At 37.7% G+C, this 11,480-nt stretch overlaps 1 protein-coding gene across 1 annotated transcript; it reads left to right on the forward strand.

Moving 5' to 3' along the window:
* Positions 1 to 3,151: 3,151 nt before the first annotated feature.
* LOC112431803 (alpha-2,8-sialyltransferase 8E) lies at positions 3,152 to 9,856 on the forward strand (the record flags this gene model as incomplete). Its single annotated transcript, XM_024800523.2, has 6 exons — positions 3,152 to 3,234; positions 3,349 to 3,423; positions 6,427 to 6,568; positions 8,599 to 8,711; positions 8,788 to 8,880; positions 8,959 to 9,856. Coding segments are annotated over 6 exons (984 nt in total), but the record flags the coding sequence as incomplete, so codon positions are not given.
* Positions 9,857 to 11,480: the final 1,624 nt, after the last annotated feature.

The raw sequence follows: 11,480 nt of genomic DNA on the forward strand, positions 1-11,480 counted from the left end.
CGCGCCGAACAAAGCTTCCGACCCCCAATTAATTGACCGAGCTCCAACTCTTTAATAAGCACAGATATGCATTGTGTATAAAATAGTCATAACTGCTTAAGGCCTTCTTAAAGCTATCTGTTACATTGTTAAAGCCTCGTCTTAGCCTGCTGCTCAAAATAACTATCTGCTTTCACTTCTGCATACAACTTCCTGTCAGCCTGCAACTCAGTCTTTCTGAAAGAGACACTGTTTAAACCTCTGAATGCAATATCAACTCCAGATTATATTATTAATGCAATGGTAATGATGACAATTATTTAACAATAGCAGTAAAATAATTTCCCTGCTCCACAACTGTTAAAAAAACATCCTAAAAAACCAGTAATATTCCAGCAGCTGGGTTGCCAAAATAATACCGTAATATAACAGAAAATAACTTGCTGCCCTAATTTTAGATGGGATTATGCCTTTTACAAATGCTTTTAAACATCAAATTAGGAACATTTTAATGTGATCAAACAATGAAATTGCCTATAAACAAGGTCAATGAATGCATCAATATGAATAATAATGCTTAAATTTACAGTAATATACAGTAAATGTTATTTACACCACTGTTATTTGACGTAAAAAACAAAGTTGTTTATCCAATTATATTTGATGTAATACTACAGTATACGACAAAAATAATTTGATTTCTCTTTCAAAACGTGTGAAAAACTTGTCAAAAAACTAGATATTGGATTTAAAATTACGATTTACTCTTGATTCTAGATAATATCACATATAAATTTAGTTTCTAAGTGTAATCTAACATAGATTTCGTGAATATGTACTGGACTTCCAATTTGAATTAAAAGTGCTCCCTGTAAGATTGTTGGTTTTATCTGCAACAAAACATCCAAAGAACCCTTATTAAACAAAACCCCTGATTATAATTACATCAAGATTATGTTAATTCTTGATCATATGTTGTGTATGAACACTTTTTACATGTTTATTTTACTTATAAGACATGAGACATGGTTTCAATCATTAACATGGATTTTATTGACAAAAAGATAACCCTTCCTGGAACAATCCAAGAAGAACTAACACTTATGCATGAAAAAAAGGCACATAGAAGAAAATATCCAATTCAAACGCACATTTGAGCTTAGGAGTCATCTTATCCTCAGGATAAAAATAAGAATGTATGGTATCGGAGAATGTGAATAGGGAAAGTAGATTGTTGAGTGAAATGGATGAGCCAGAATTGTTTTGTAAAAATGGTGCAGCTTAACTGGTTTGGTGTTTGTCCGTCAGATACACATATTTTCTTTTGTAGAACATGCAAGCGGGCCGTCGTTATTGCCGTATTTGTTGGACTAAGGTGCTTGTAAATCTGGGAGTAATCTGGGTCCTAAACTCCATCCTTTAAAGTCCCGAAGTCAAACGAACATCACTGAGAGTTTAAAACTGTCTAAATTCTTTCATCTTTAATAAAATGATCAGCATTGCTGCTTTACCAGGTGTAACTATGAAGTTTAACATCCAGGCATCCATGAAAACAGAATTCATTACATTTAACGGAGTTAGAAGTTAGCAGGAAGTTATCGGAAGTCAGAGGAGATTGCAAAGAAAAGCGTCTGGACTTCTTTAAGTTGCTTGAAGACGTTTCACCTCTCATCCGAGAAGCTTCTTCAGTTCTAAGGTCAAATGGTGGAGAGTCCCAGATATAAACCTAGTGGGAGAAACCCCCCACAGAGGGACAAAAGGACCCCCTGATGATCCTCTAATCACATGAGCCAAGGTGGGAAACTGGGTGTGGGTCCCAATCAGCCAGAGTTTCGGGTGAGCTCATTGTGAAACCTGGCCCCACCCTATCATGTGATTTCCTGAGGTCAGATGGCCCAGGATGTGAGTGGGCGTTAAGGCGTCTGGGAAGGGATCTCAAAACTGGATTATAGATGGCAGACAGTTGGTGTCGTAAACCCCCGCCTCTGTTCAAAGATGGTCGCTCACAGTGGACATAGGTGGCTTCTTTCACTCCTCTTTCAAACCATCTGTCCTCTCTGTCCAAAATGTGAACATTGGCATCCTCGGAAGAGTGTCCTTTATCCTTAAGATGCAGATGGACTGCTGAGTCTTGTCCTGTGGAGGTGGCTCTTCTGTGTTGTGCCATGCGCTTGTGAAGTGGCTGTTTGGTCTCTCCAATGTAGAGGTCTGGGCATTCCTCGCTACACTGTACAGCATACACCACATTGTTAAGTTTGTGTTTTGGAGTTTTGTCTTTCGGGTGAACCAGTTTTTGTCTGAGTGTGTTGCTGGGTCTGAAATACACTGGGATGTCATGCTCGGAGAAAACTCTCCTGAGTTTTTCTGAAACACCGGCTACATAGGGGATGACAATGTTGTTGCGTCTGTCCTTCTTATCCTCCCTCGCTGGTGTCTGATCTTCTTTTCTGTGCCTCTTTGTGTCACGGTCCTGGGTCCCCTGACCCAGCGTTTTTAGTTCCTTGTGATGTTTGTAATATTGTACTTGTGTGAGTTATTTTATGGTTTCTAGTTTCGATCCCTTGCCCTTCATGTTTCTCTGTGTCCCCTCTGTTCTGTGTAAGTCTGTGTCTGCATGTTTGAGTTCCCCTCTGTGTCTTTCGGTTCTTAGAGTCCTCTGCCTTAGTTGCTGTCTCCACTGTGTCAAGTTCGCGTCTCTGTGTGATCCTTCCTGTTTTACTTTGAAGTTCCGTGTTTCTCTTTGTCAGTGTCGTAGTCTCCCTCATGCTGTGTGTGATTCTCCCCGTGGTTCCTGGTATACTTTATGTTTAGCTTTCCCAGTTTAGTTTAGTACTGTTTTTGTGTTTCACCTTTTTCCAGCATTAAAGCTGTGTTTTTGAGTTTACGTTTTGTCTCCGTGAGTTTGCGTTTGGGTCCTCTCCTGCCTGCCACACAGCTGAATCATGACACTTTGCTGACTTTATGTTAGGATAACATGCAGTTAGGATAACCGCATGTTTTGAGTGCTTCCTTTACATGTAAAAACATGCACCAAACAGCCACTTCACAAGCGCATGGCACAATATTAATTAATATTACAAATTGCAACAGATGTAAACAAAAGCAAGGAAACTAAGAAAAAAATGAGTTCAAGAAAGGGTAACTATTTTATCTGCACAAATCTGTCTCTTTTATTTGTCACAGTTATGTGGAATTTTACCGACCCTCTCCTCAAAGAGGTGCCCCAAAGCCCTCTGAACTTTGTAAAGGCTGCAAGTAAGAGCAAAAACTGTTTCTTAAGAAAGTACATTGTTTATGCTAAGATTAATTCATGTCAGCCCTGAATGGGTGATACTTCTAAATGTGTACCTGAATGCTTGTGCATTACAGGGAAGCCATCGATAAAGTAAAAAAACTCTACAATCAAACATGGAAAAAGCATGAAGAGAATTGCCACAGATTCAGGTAAGATCAGACCCTTAAAGCCTTCTAATATTCTGATATAATTATTTTTATTTTCATTTGAATTTCTGGAAAAAAAGAAAATTAGAAATGTTTGTGAAGGAAACACCTGGACACTGAAACATTGTTTTCAACAAAAAACTTACCATATCTGGGACTCTCCACCATTTGACCTTAGAACTGAAGAAGCTTCTCGGATGAGAGGTGAAACGTCTTCAAGTAACTTAAAGAAGTCCAGACGCTTTTCTTTGCAAGCTCCTTTGACTATGATGACCTGGATGACTGAGAACCTTCACAGACATCTTACCATAGTCACGTTTTGCTTATATTTATTATTATTCTTTTTTGATCAAACTATTGTGCATGAATGATACTCACTTAAACTTTTTTAGTTCCCGAAAAATTGAAGAGAATAAAGTCACTTGGATGGGTAACAAAACATTTCTCTTCCTGAAAACAAAACAGAATTGGCTTTCTGCAAGTTCCTTACAGCAGCGGTCCCTTTTTTGCGGACATGGACCGACAATGTTTTCATGGACCAGCCTCTAAGGCAGGGGTGTCAAACTCAAATACACAGTGGGCCAAATTTCAAAACTGGAACAAAGTCGCGGGCTAACATTAATATTTATTGAAAAAAAATATCTTCCTCCAGATTTAAGAATGAATCTTTTCTTATGGACTCAAACACGTTTTGCTGAAAAACTGAATATGGAACAAGCAAAGCTTAATACTAAACAATATATATATTAGCTGTATAATACCAGTAGGCCAGCTCTGATAGTAATTTGGTATGGCTTTGCGGGCCAAATGTAATTAGGCTGCGGGCCAAATTTGGCCTGCGGGCCAGAGTTTGACACCTATGCTCTAAGGTGTCGCGGATAAATACAACAAAATAAAACTAGTACCGGTACCGAAAAAAACAAGATTTATTCATAACACACGTGAAAAGACCCAGGAAAACCGAGTTAACGAAAAAAACGATAACAAAATAACGCTAAAAACCGTGAAAACCATACATTTCACACCCGAGTCTCAACTCTTGCGGCCCGGGGGTTGGGGACCGCTGCCTTACATGGATGATTGAGCATGTGTTGTGTCTGCTCTAGCAGTCCTTGCTGCTTCTTTTTTTTTAACTTGCGGTGCAAGGGAAGCTGGCTCGGAACCTCAGAGCAGAACCTCTGCACTCGACCTCAGACAACTCCAACTCCCAGTGTCCCCTTGCCGCCTTTTATTCAGCGACAAAAACACCCATTATAAAAGAAAACCCCGTGGTGCGTCATAAATCTAAGGCACTGTGTGTGTGTGTGAGAGAATTCCTGTTGGTCATAAAAAGGGTCATCTCCCCCACCCTGTATATGGCTTAATTCCTTTAACGGTCCGCCATATACAAAGACAGGTGAGGTCATAAATGGCAAGAAGTAAACATCCTTACTAAATAAAGAACAGAACCTTCACATAGGATATCTGTAGTTAAACACTATAGCTAATTGCCTCCCCCACCTCCTAGATGCGCAGGGAAGGATTAGAAAAAGAATTTTTACAAATTTAAGTACAACAATGGCAATTATTATCAGAATCAACCTAAAAGCATGCATCAATACATTTTAACTCACTTTGGCACAGACTGCCTAAAGCTAGTATGTGAGTACAAGCAAACACCACATAAAATGGTAGATTATTGGAACCACCTGAGATTAAGCCTCAGATGCAGACAAAGCAGAATTACTTCTAAAGGTCTTTAAATGAGATCTTGTGCTAACTTTCTAAAGTCTAACCTGTTGCTGGTGTCAGACAACAGCTTTTTGGATTTTTTTCAATATCTATAACTCTATTAACTCCTGAACTGTTTGTTCAAACGAAAGAACTCCAACTGTTCCTGATTTTTTTCAGTGAAATATTTTCAGACATTAGGGTCGTTACAGTAATCCCACACAGCAGCAGCCCCAAGAAGATGAAGGATGGTTGAAAGAAGAGAGAGTAAGGAGTTTGATGGTGCTCTACAGATAACAGAATATTTATCAGGCATTTTGATTCTTTTTATTGTTTTGTTTTGTTTTTTTTTTTAGTAATTTCTGTGTTATTTGCCAATATTTGGATTTGCCCTGTCTGTAATTAGCATAATGACCCTACTATCGCTGAAAAAAAGCAACGAGTTCAAGGAGTATAAGATTATTTTTATTAGGCCCAGAGATGGATAAATGACTGGCAGTGACATTGATTTTCACTGGATTTCTTCTTTTAATGAATGAACCAGTCTGTTGATTAGTACATGCCTGAAGGTTTTACTCTCTCTTTTTCAGCTAAACAATGGCCTCCTTTACTTGCACTGACATTTTGAAATGACAGCAAAAAAGATATAAAATAAAATACAAACACTTTGAGTTAGCTTCTGAAATTAGTACTTTTTAATTTTTCATGAATTCAGCGGGGTGTGAAACTGGTTGTCAATCAAATGTTAAATTATTTTTGATCAACTGAACAACTGGTTCCAACTGGAGCGAAATATAATGTTTCGAAGATTTGAGTCAATATTAGTCAAAAGAAAAAATGAAACGTAAAAAAAACTAACTGTAAATATAATGTACAACAATAGATAAGTTAATTTAAAATATAAAGACAAAAGTTGTCTGTCATGCATGTAAATGTGTGCTGTATCAGTACCTGCCTGTGGTTGAATGGCTTTTATTTTCAGTTTCCTAAAACAACATAACTGTTTTGGCTAAAACCACTGAAGCCTATTCAAATACTACATTATTAAAATTTTTGTTCCCCAAAGTGTTTTACTCTTACAGTGAGCCTAATTTACATTTCTAACAACCTTCTTTGGAAATTGATATGAAACTGTAATGATTATAGTGTTTTAAATAAAACAAAAGCTTTTTATACAGAACTAGCAGAAATGAAAATGACAAAACAGATGGACTCTAACTCTAGAAATTGCAAATCTGTCCACTTAACACTAAAGCTAACTTTATTTATTTATATTTTTGTCTTTTTTTTCACAAGATTACAGCTGAGGATTAATTGCAATGGATCCAACAATGCCATTGTCACTCAGGAAAACACTCCAGTGGGATCTAAGATTGTTTTTGACAAGGACAGAACCGTCATCCCTGTGACTTCAGAGCTTTTCAATATCTTAATAAAAGTATGTTTTTCTTAAACACGGGAACAGATCTTGAAATTTGTTGTTTATGAATGAACTACTACAAACTAAAACAACATTGCTGCATATTTCAGGTCTTCGTTATTCATCAAATGTTCTAACATGATAACCCTATGTTTTGACATCACATGTCTAGTCACATGTTAAATCTTTGATAAACAGGGACCTTTACCCTTAATGGATTAAATCAAATATAATTCTTTGTGTGTGTCTTCTGAAATTAGCTGCCTAGAGTACTTTTGCAGCAATTCATCTGTATTAATAACTTTGTGGATGCTCCTTGTTTCATCCTGTGTTCTGCCTCTTACACTCACTAGCTAATTTATAGAGCAGGCAACAGCTTAATTTTGAAATTTAGTTATCAGGCTGTGCGAAATGTAACACTGCTATAACTTTATAGCATATTTAATTGTAATACATTTTAATATTTGTAAATGGACTGATTCTTATATAGCGCTTTTTTACTCTCCACTGTATACAACATGCCTCATTCACACCCACTCATGCAAGCACTTCTAAACGCAAGTGCACACAGCACACAGTACATTCACACACAATCACACTCTGATCAACGCATTGGAGGGAGATTTGGGGTTATTATCTTGCCCAAGGACACTTGACATGCAGACTGGGGAAGCTTAGGTATAAAGATTTAAAAAGTCACATTCCTTGAAGGTCAATTGTATGGCCTGTATTTGTATAGCACTTTACTCAGTCCCTAAGGACCCCAAAGCGCTTTACACGTTCAGTCATCCACACATTCACACACTCGTGTTGGCAAGCTACATTGTAGCCACAGCCGCCCTGGGGCGCACTGACAGAGGCGAGGCTGCCGGACACTGGCGCCCTCTGACCACCACCAGTAGGCAACAGGTGAAGTGTCTTGCCCAAGGACACAACGACCGACACTGTCTGAGCCGGGGCAACCTTCCGATTACAAGACAAACTGCCAACTCTTGAGCCTTGATCGCCCCATGTAAGGAATTATATGGGGGTTTCACTAGGTTTCACATTAGTTTGGACCTTTGACTCCTTCTTCAAGCTCAAATAAGGTCAAACTTGTATAAAGTGGAGTTTTTCTTGAAAACTAACTGCTTGTGTTTGCACTTGCTACATTTAGGAAGTGACATTGGTATATGGGGATTATAGTTTCCAAATATCATTTGACCTAACCTTTACATTTCACATCTGCTTCTCTTTCAAATTGACCTAAAATCTTTAACAGAAAGAATTTAAAGAATTAGCTGACGTATTTAGAAATTTACTGTGGCACAATAATATTTAACAAGCTCAATTTATTATACAGATATTTACATTACCAGTTTATTATCGATTTACCTACTCTTAAATAATGTTTGTGTAAAAATAAAATCCACATAAACATCTGTCATGTAATCCTAATCTAAGTTTTACTGCAGTACAAAACAAACAAAAACAAAACTAATATACAATATCCAGTACTATTCTGTTGAAAGTAAACACTGCCCAGAAGGTAGGTTGCCTTGGTTTGTGGTGTCAGAGTGCTTCTTGTTTTATCTATCATTTTAAACTTCAACTTTCAAGTGTGCCCTACACTTATTGTCTCCTTCTATTCTAGGAGAGATTCACAAATACTGGGCCAAAGATTCACTTGGACTTAAAAAGAGACTGATTTTCAAAACAGATTTTGATAACAGGGACCTCATGAATCCATTGTTTTCAATAACAAAAGGGTTTGCACAGTAACTAGAACTAACCACCGTATATGTAATATCACATATATAATGATATCATGAAAGATTTCAATTCCAAGTAACTGATAATCCAGTTCTAATGTTTTAAAGGCAATCGGATTAAACAGGTCTATACATTTCCCTAAAAGTTTTAACGTGATAACCTTATCACTGACCTCTTCCTACATGTTTGCCATCTTCCATTAAATTCAGTGAGCACTTGTCTTTCACACAAAGTACATTTCAAACTGTTTAAATTTTGCTCTTTTTTAATTTATAATCTGTTGGTGTCAATTCCAGGAGAATCCTTTCTCAAAAAAGAGATGGGACACTTGTTCAGTTGTTGGGAACGGTGGGATTCTGACAAACAGCGGCTGTGGAAAAACGATTGATTCAACTGATTTTGTTATTAGGTGAGAAAGATGTTTAGAACAAAAATCATGATGAGGACTCTTCTCTCTGTAAGTAATATTTTGTTGTTTTTTTCAGGTGCAACCTTCCTCCTCTGGAAAATGAATTTAAGAGTGATGTTGGCATGAAGACTAACCTTGTGACAGCAAACCCAAGCATCTTAACAAAGAAGTGAGCCAAGAGTGACTCTAACATTGAACTGACCTGTTAGTTTTGTCTAGTTTCTTTAACTAATATATTATTTTGCAGGTATGGGTCACTGATGGCACGTCGACGGGCGTTTGTAGACAGTCTCCACCAGTATGGCAACTCCCTGCTCCTCTTCCCTTGCTTCTCTTTTGGTGCTTACCGTGCAGTGTGTCAGCGGGCTGTGTATGCCATTGAAGACATGGAAATTCCTGTCCAACCAATCTTCACAAACCCTCAGTACTTACAAAGTATGGACAAATTCTGGAAATCTCAGGGGGTAAATGGACATCGGCCTAGCACTGGAGCTTATATGATTAGTCTGGCTTTGGAATTATGTGAAACTGTTCATCTTTATGGATTCTGGCCATTTAGTAATCATCCATATAAGCTCTTTCCCCTGACTAACCACTACTATGATAATGTACCCTATGATAGTAGAGTCCATGCAATGCCAGATGAGTTTTACTACTGGGTGCAACTGCACAACAAGGGCATTCTCAAGCTTCATCTTGAAGACTGTAAATCAGGTCAGGTCTAGTTTATATGATGGAATAAAATAAGAGTTTGTTCAAGTGACCACCACAAAAGCCAAGACATTTGCACTGAAATCCAGTATGTGTTATTTTGATGTTACTTTAACAATCTTACAAAATATCTCTTAACTCTCTTTAAAAACCAGAGGTGACCATGCATTTACCATCATTGCCCCTGGACTCTGGAATAATCTCCAAGTCAAAATCCCTACTTCGGAATCAATTCAATCGTTCAAATCCCATTTAAAAACACACTTGTTTAACATAGTCTCCAAAAGTTGATTCTGTTCATCTGGATGTAGCGTTTTGTGGGAGAAAACTCGTCCACTCATCCAAGTGACTTCTTCAGTCAGACTGAAGAAGTCAAGTTTAGAGTGACTAAACTTGAGCTATATTGTGTCATGGTCCTGGGTCATTAGACTTTTATTAGACATTATGTTTTTTGTTTAGCATTAGTATTCAATTCAATAAAACTTGTGTTTTGGATTAATCCTTGTCTTCTGATTCTTAAGGGTTTTGATATTGTGTTTATTGTTTTGTATACCTACCTGTATCCTCCCCCAGTGCTCTGTTCACGTCCCTGAGTTGTGTTTGTGAATTTCATGTTTTACTCTGAAGGTCTGTGAAAGAAAGCTGTAGGCCTTGTCAGCACTTCCTTTTTATGGCCTTTGTCAACCCCCATCACCTCACTTCAGGCTTTCTTCCTGTGGGAGGAACCAGAGGTGGGACCAAGTCATTGTTTTGCAAGTCTCAAGTAAGTCTCAAGTCTTTATCCTCAAGTCAAGTCTCAAGTAATGTCAGGCAAGTCAGAGTCGAGTCTCAAGTCACTGGTGTAAAAGTCCGAGTCAAGTCACAAGTCTGAAATTTTGAATTTCAAGTCCTTTCGAGTCTTAAAAAAAAAAAACAAAAACAAAAAAAAAGCATGTTGCAGTTATGCTAAATGTAAATATTAGACCATGTAATTTTTAAATCTGTGTTTTTCTCAACACATACAAAATAGTGAACTTAGAAAATATACACAAATTGTGAAATTGCTCCTCTTTAAAATGCAGCTCAATTAAACCTAGCCCCCAGAATAATTTTCACCGACAGTTCTGAGATAAGCTGCATGTTATTCTTGGATGCGGTTGTAGGACCGGCTTTGAAATCGCATGACAAAAATATCATACATAAATAAATGATTTTTTTTTAAATATAATTTTAAAAAAAACTGCATCACCAACGTAGCCTGGACAACATTTGCTAGTTAGATGAAGTCAGCTATCTCATTGTAGCATATTTATATGCATATTTATAATCATACGGTTCTTGGAGTGAGCGCACACACTCATGAAGTTTAGTAACTTCAGGTCACTGCAACAAGCCCAGGTACAGTTTACCGACGGATGGGTACAGGACCTTGAAATGCACTGTGTAGAAAGTAAAGACCATCGTACGTATCATAAGTTTACCAGTCTCACAAATCGTTGTCATAAATACACATTCATTAACCGTTTATTAATAGGACCTTTGAGCTCAATGGTAATTAATTAGCAGTGGAAATAATTTCTGGTAGCATCACAGAAATGTAGCAGTGACAATAATACTGTATGCTATAATCGTACTGGGCAATTAGTGATACAAAACAACTGTTTTATCCTGTGAATAAAAGTATGTTTTTGTCAATGTACCATAATAACAGAAGCGAAACGCAATATTGTGTCAGGACAATTCACTATTTATGCACAATAAACAAAGGAGCATAGCGCGACAATTTCTGTTCAGCGCCAGACTTGCTTGTAACCTATATCACCAATTATGTTATGAAAATGACGCATTAACTACAACAGCAGACTGACCTTTGTGGAAATGCTTGGAGCAGACTAACCTGTGAGCTGGAGTGTTCTGGGACGTTATATTTGATCTTTGAATGGCTGCAATCCAGTCGCCTCTTTGTTACTTCGGAAACATGGCTCGAACAATTTCTCTTCAACGACGTAATCCGATAACAACCGATCTCTTTACCCGTCGGCTTCCCGTGGCTGTCATGCGACCGGCTATTGCAGTTAA

This window comes from Maylandia zebra, unplaced genomic scaffold (assembly GCF_041146795.1).
Source record: "Maylandia zebra isolate NMK-2024a unplaced genomic scaffold, Mzebra_GT3a scaffold02, whole genome shotgun sequence".
NCBI lineage: Eukaryota > Metazoa > Chordata > Actinopteri > Cichliformes > Cichlidae > Maylandia > Maylandia zebra.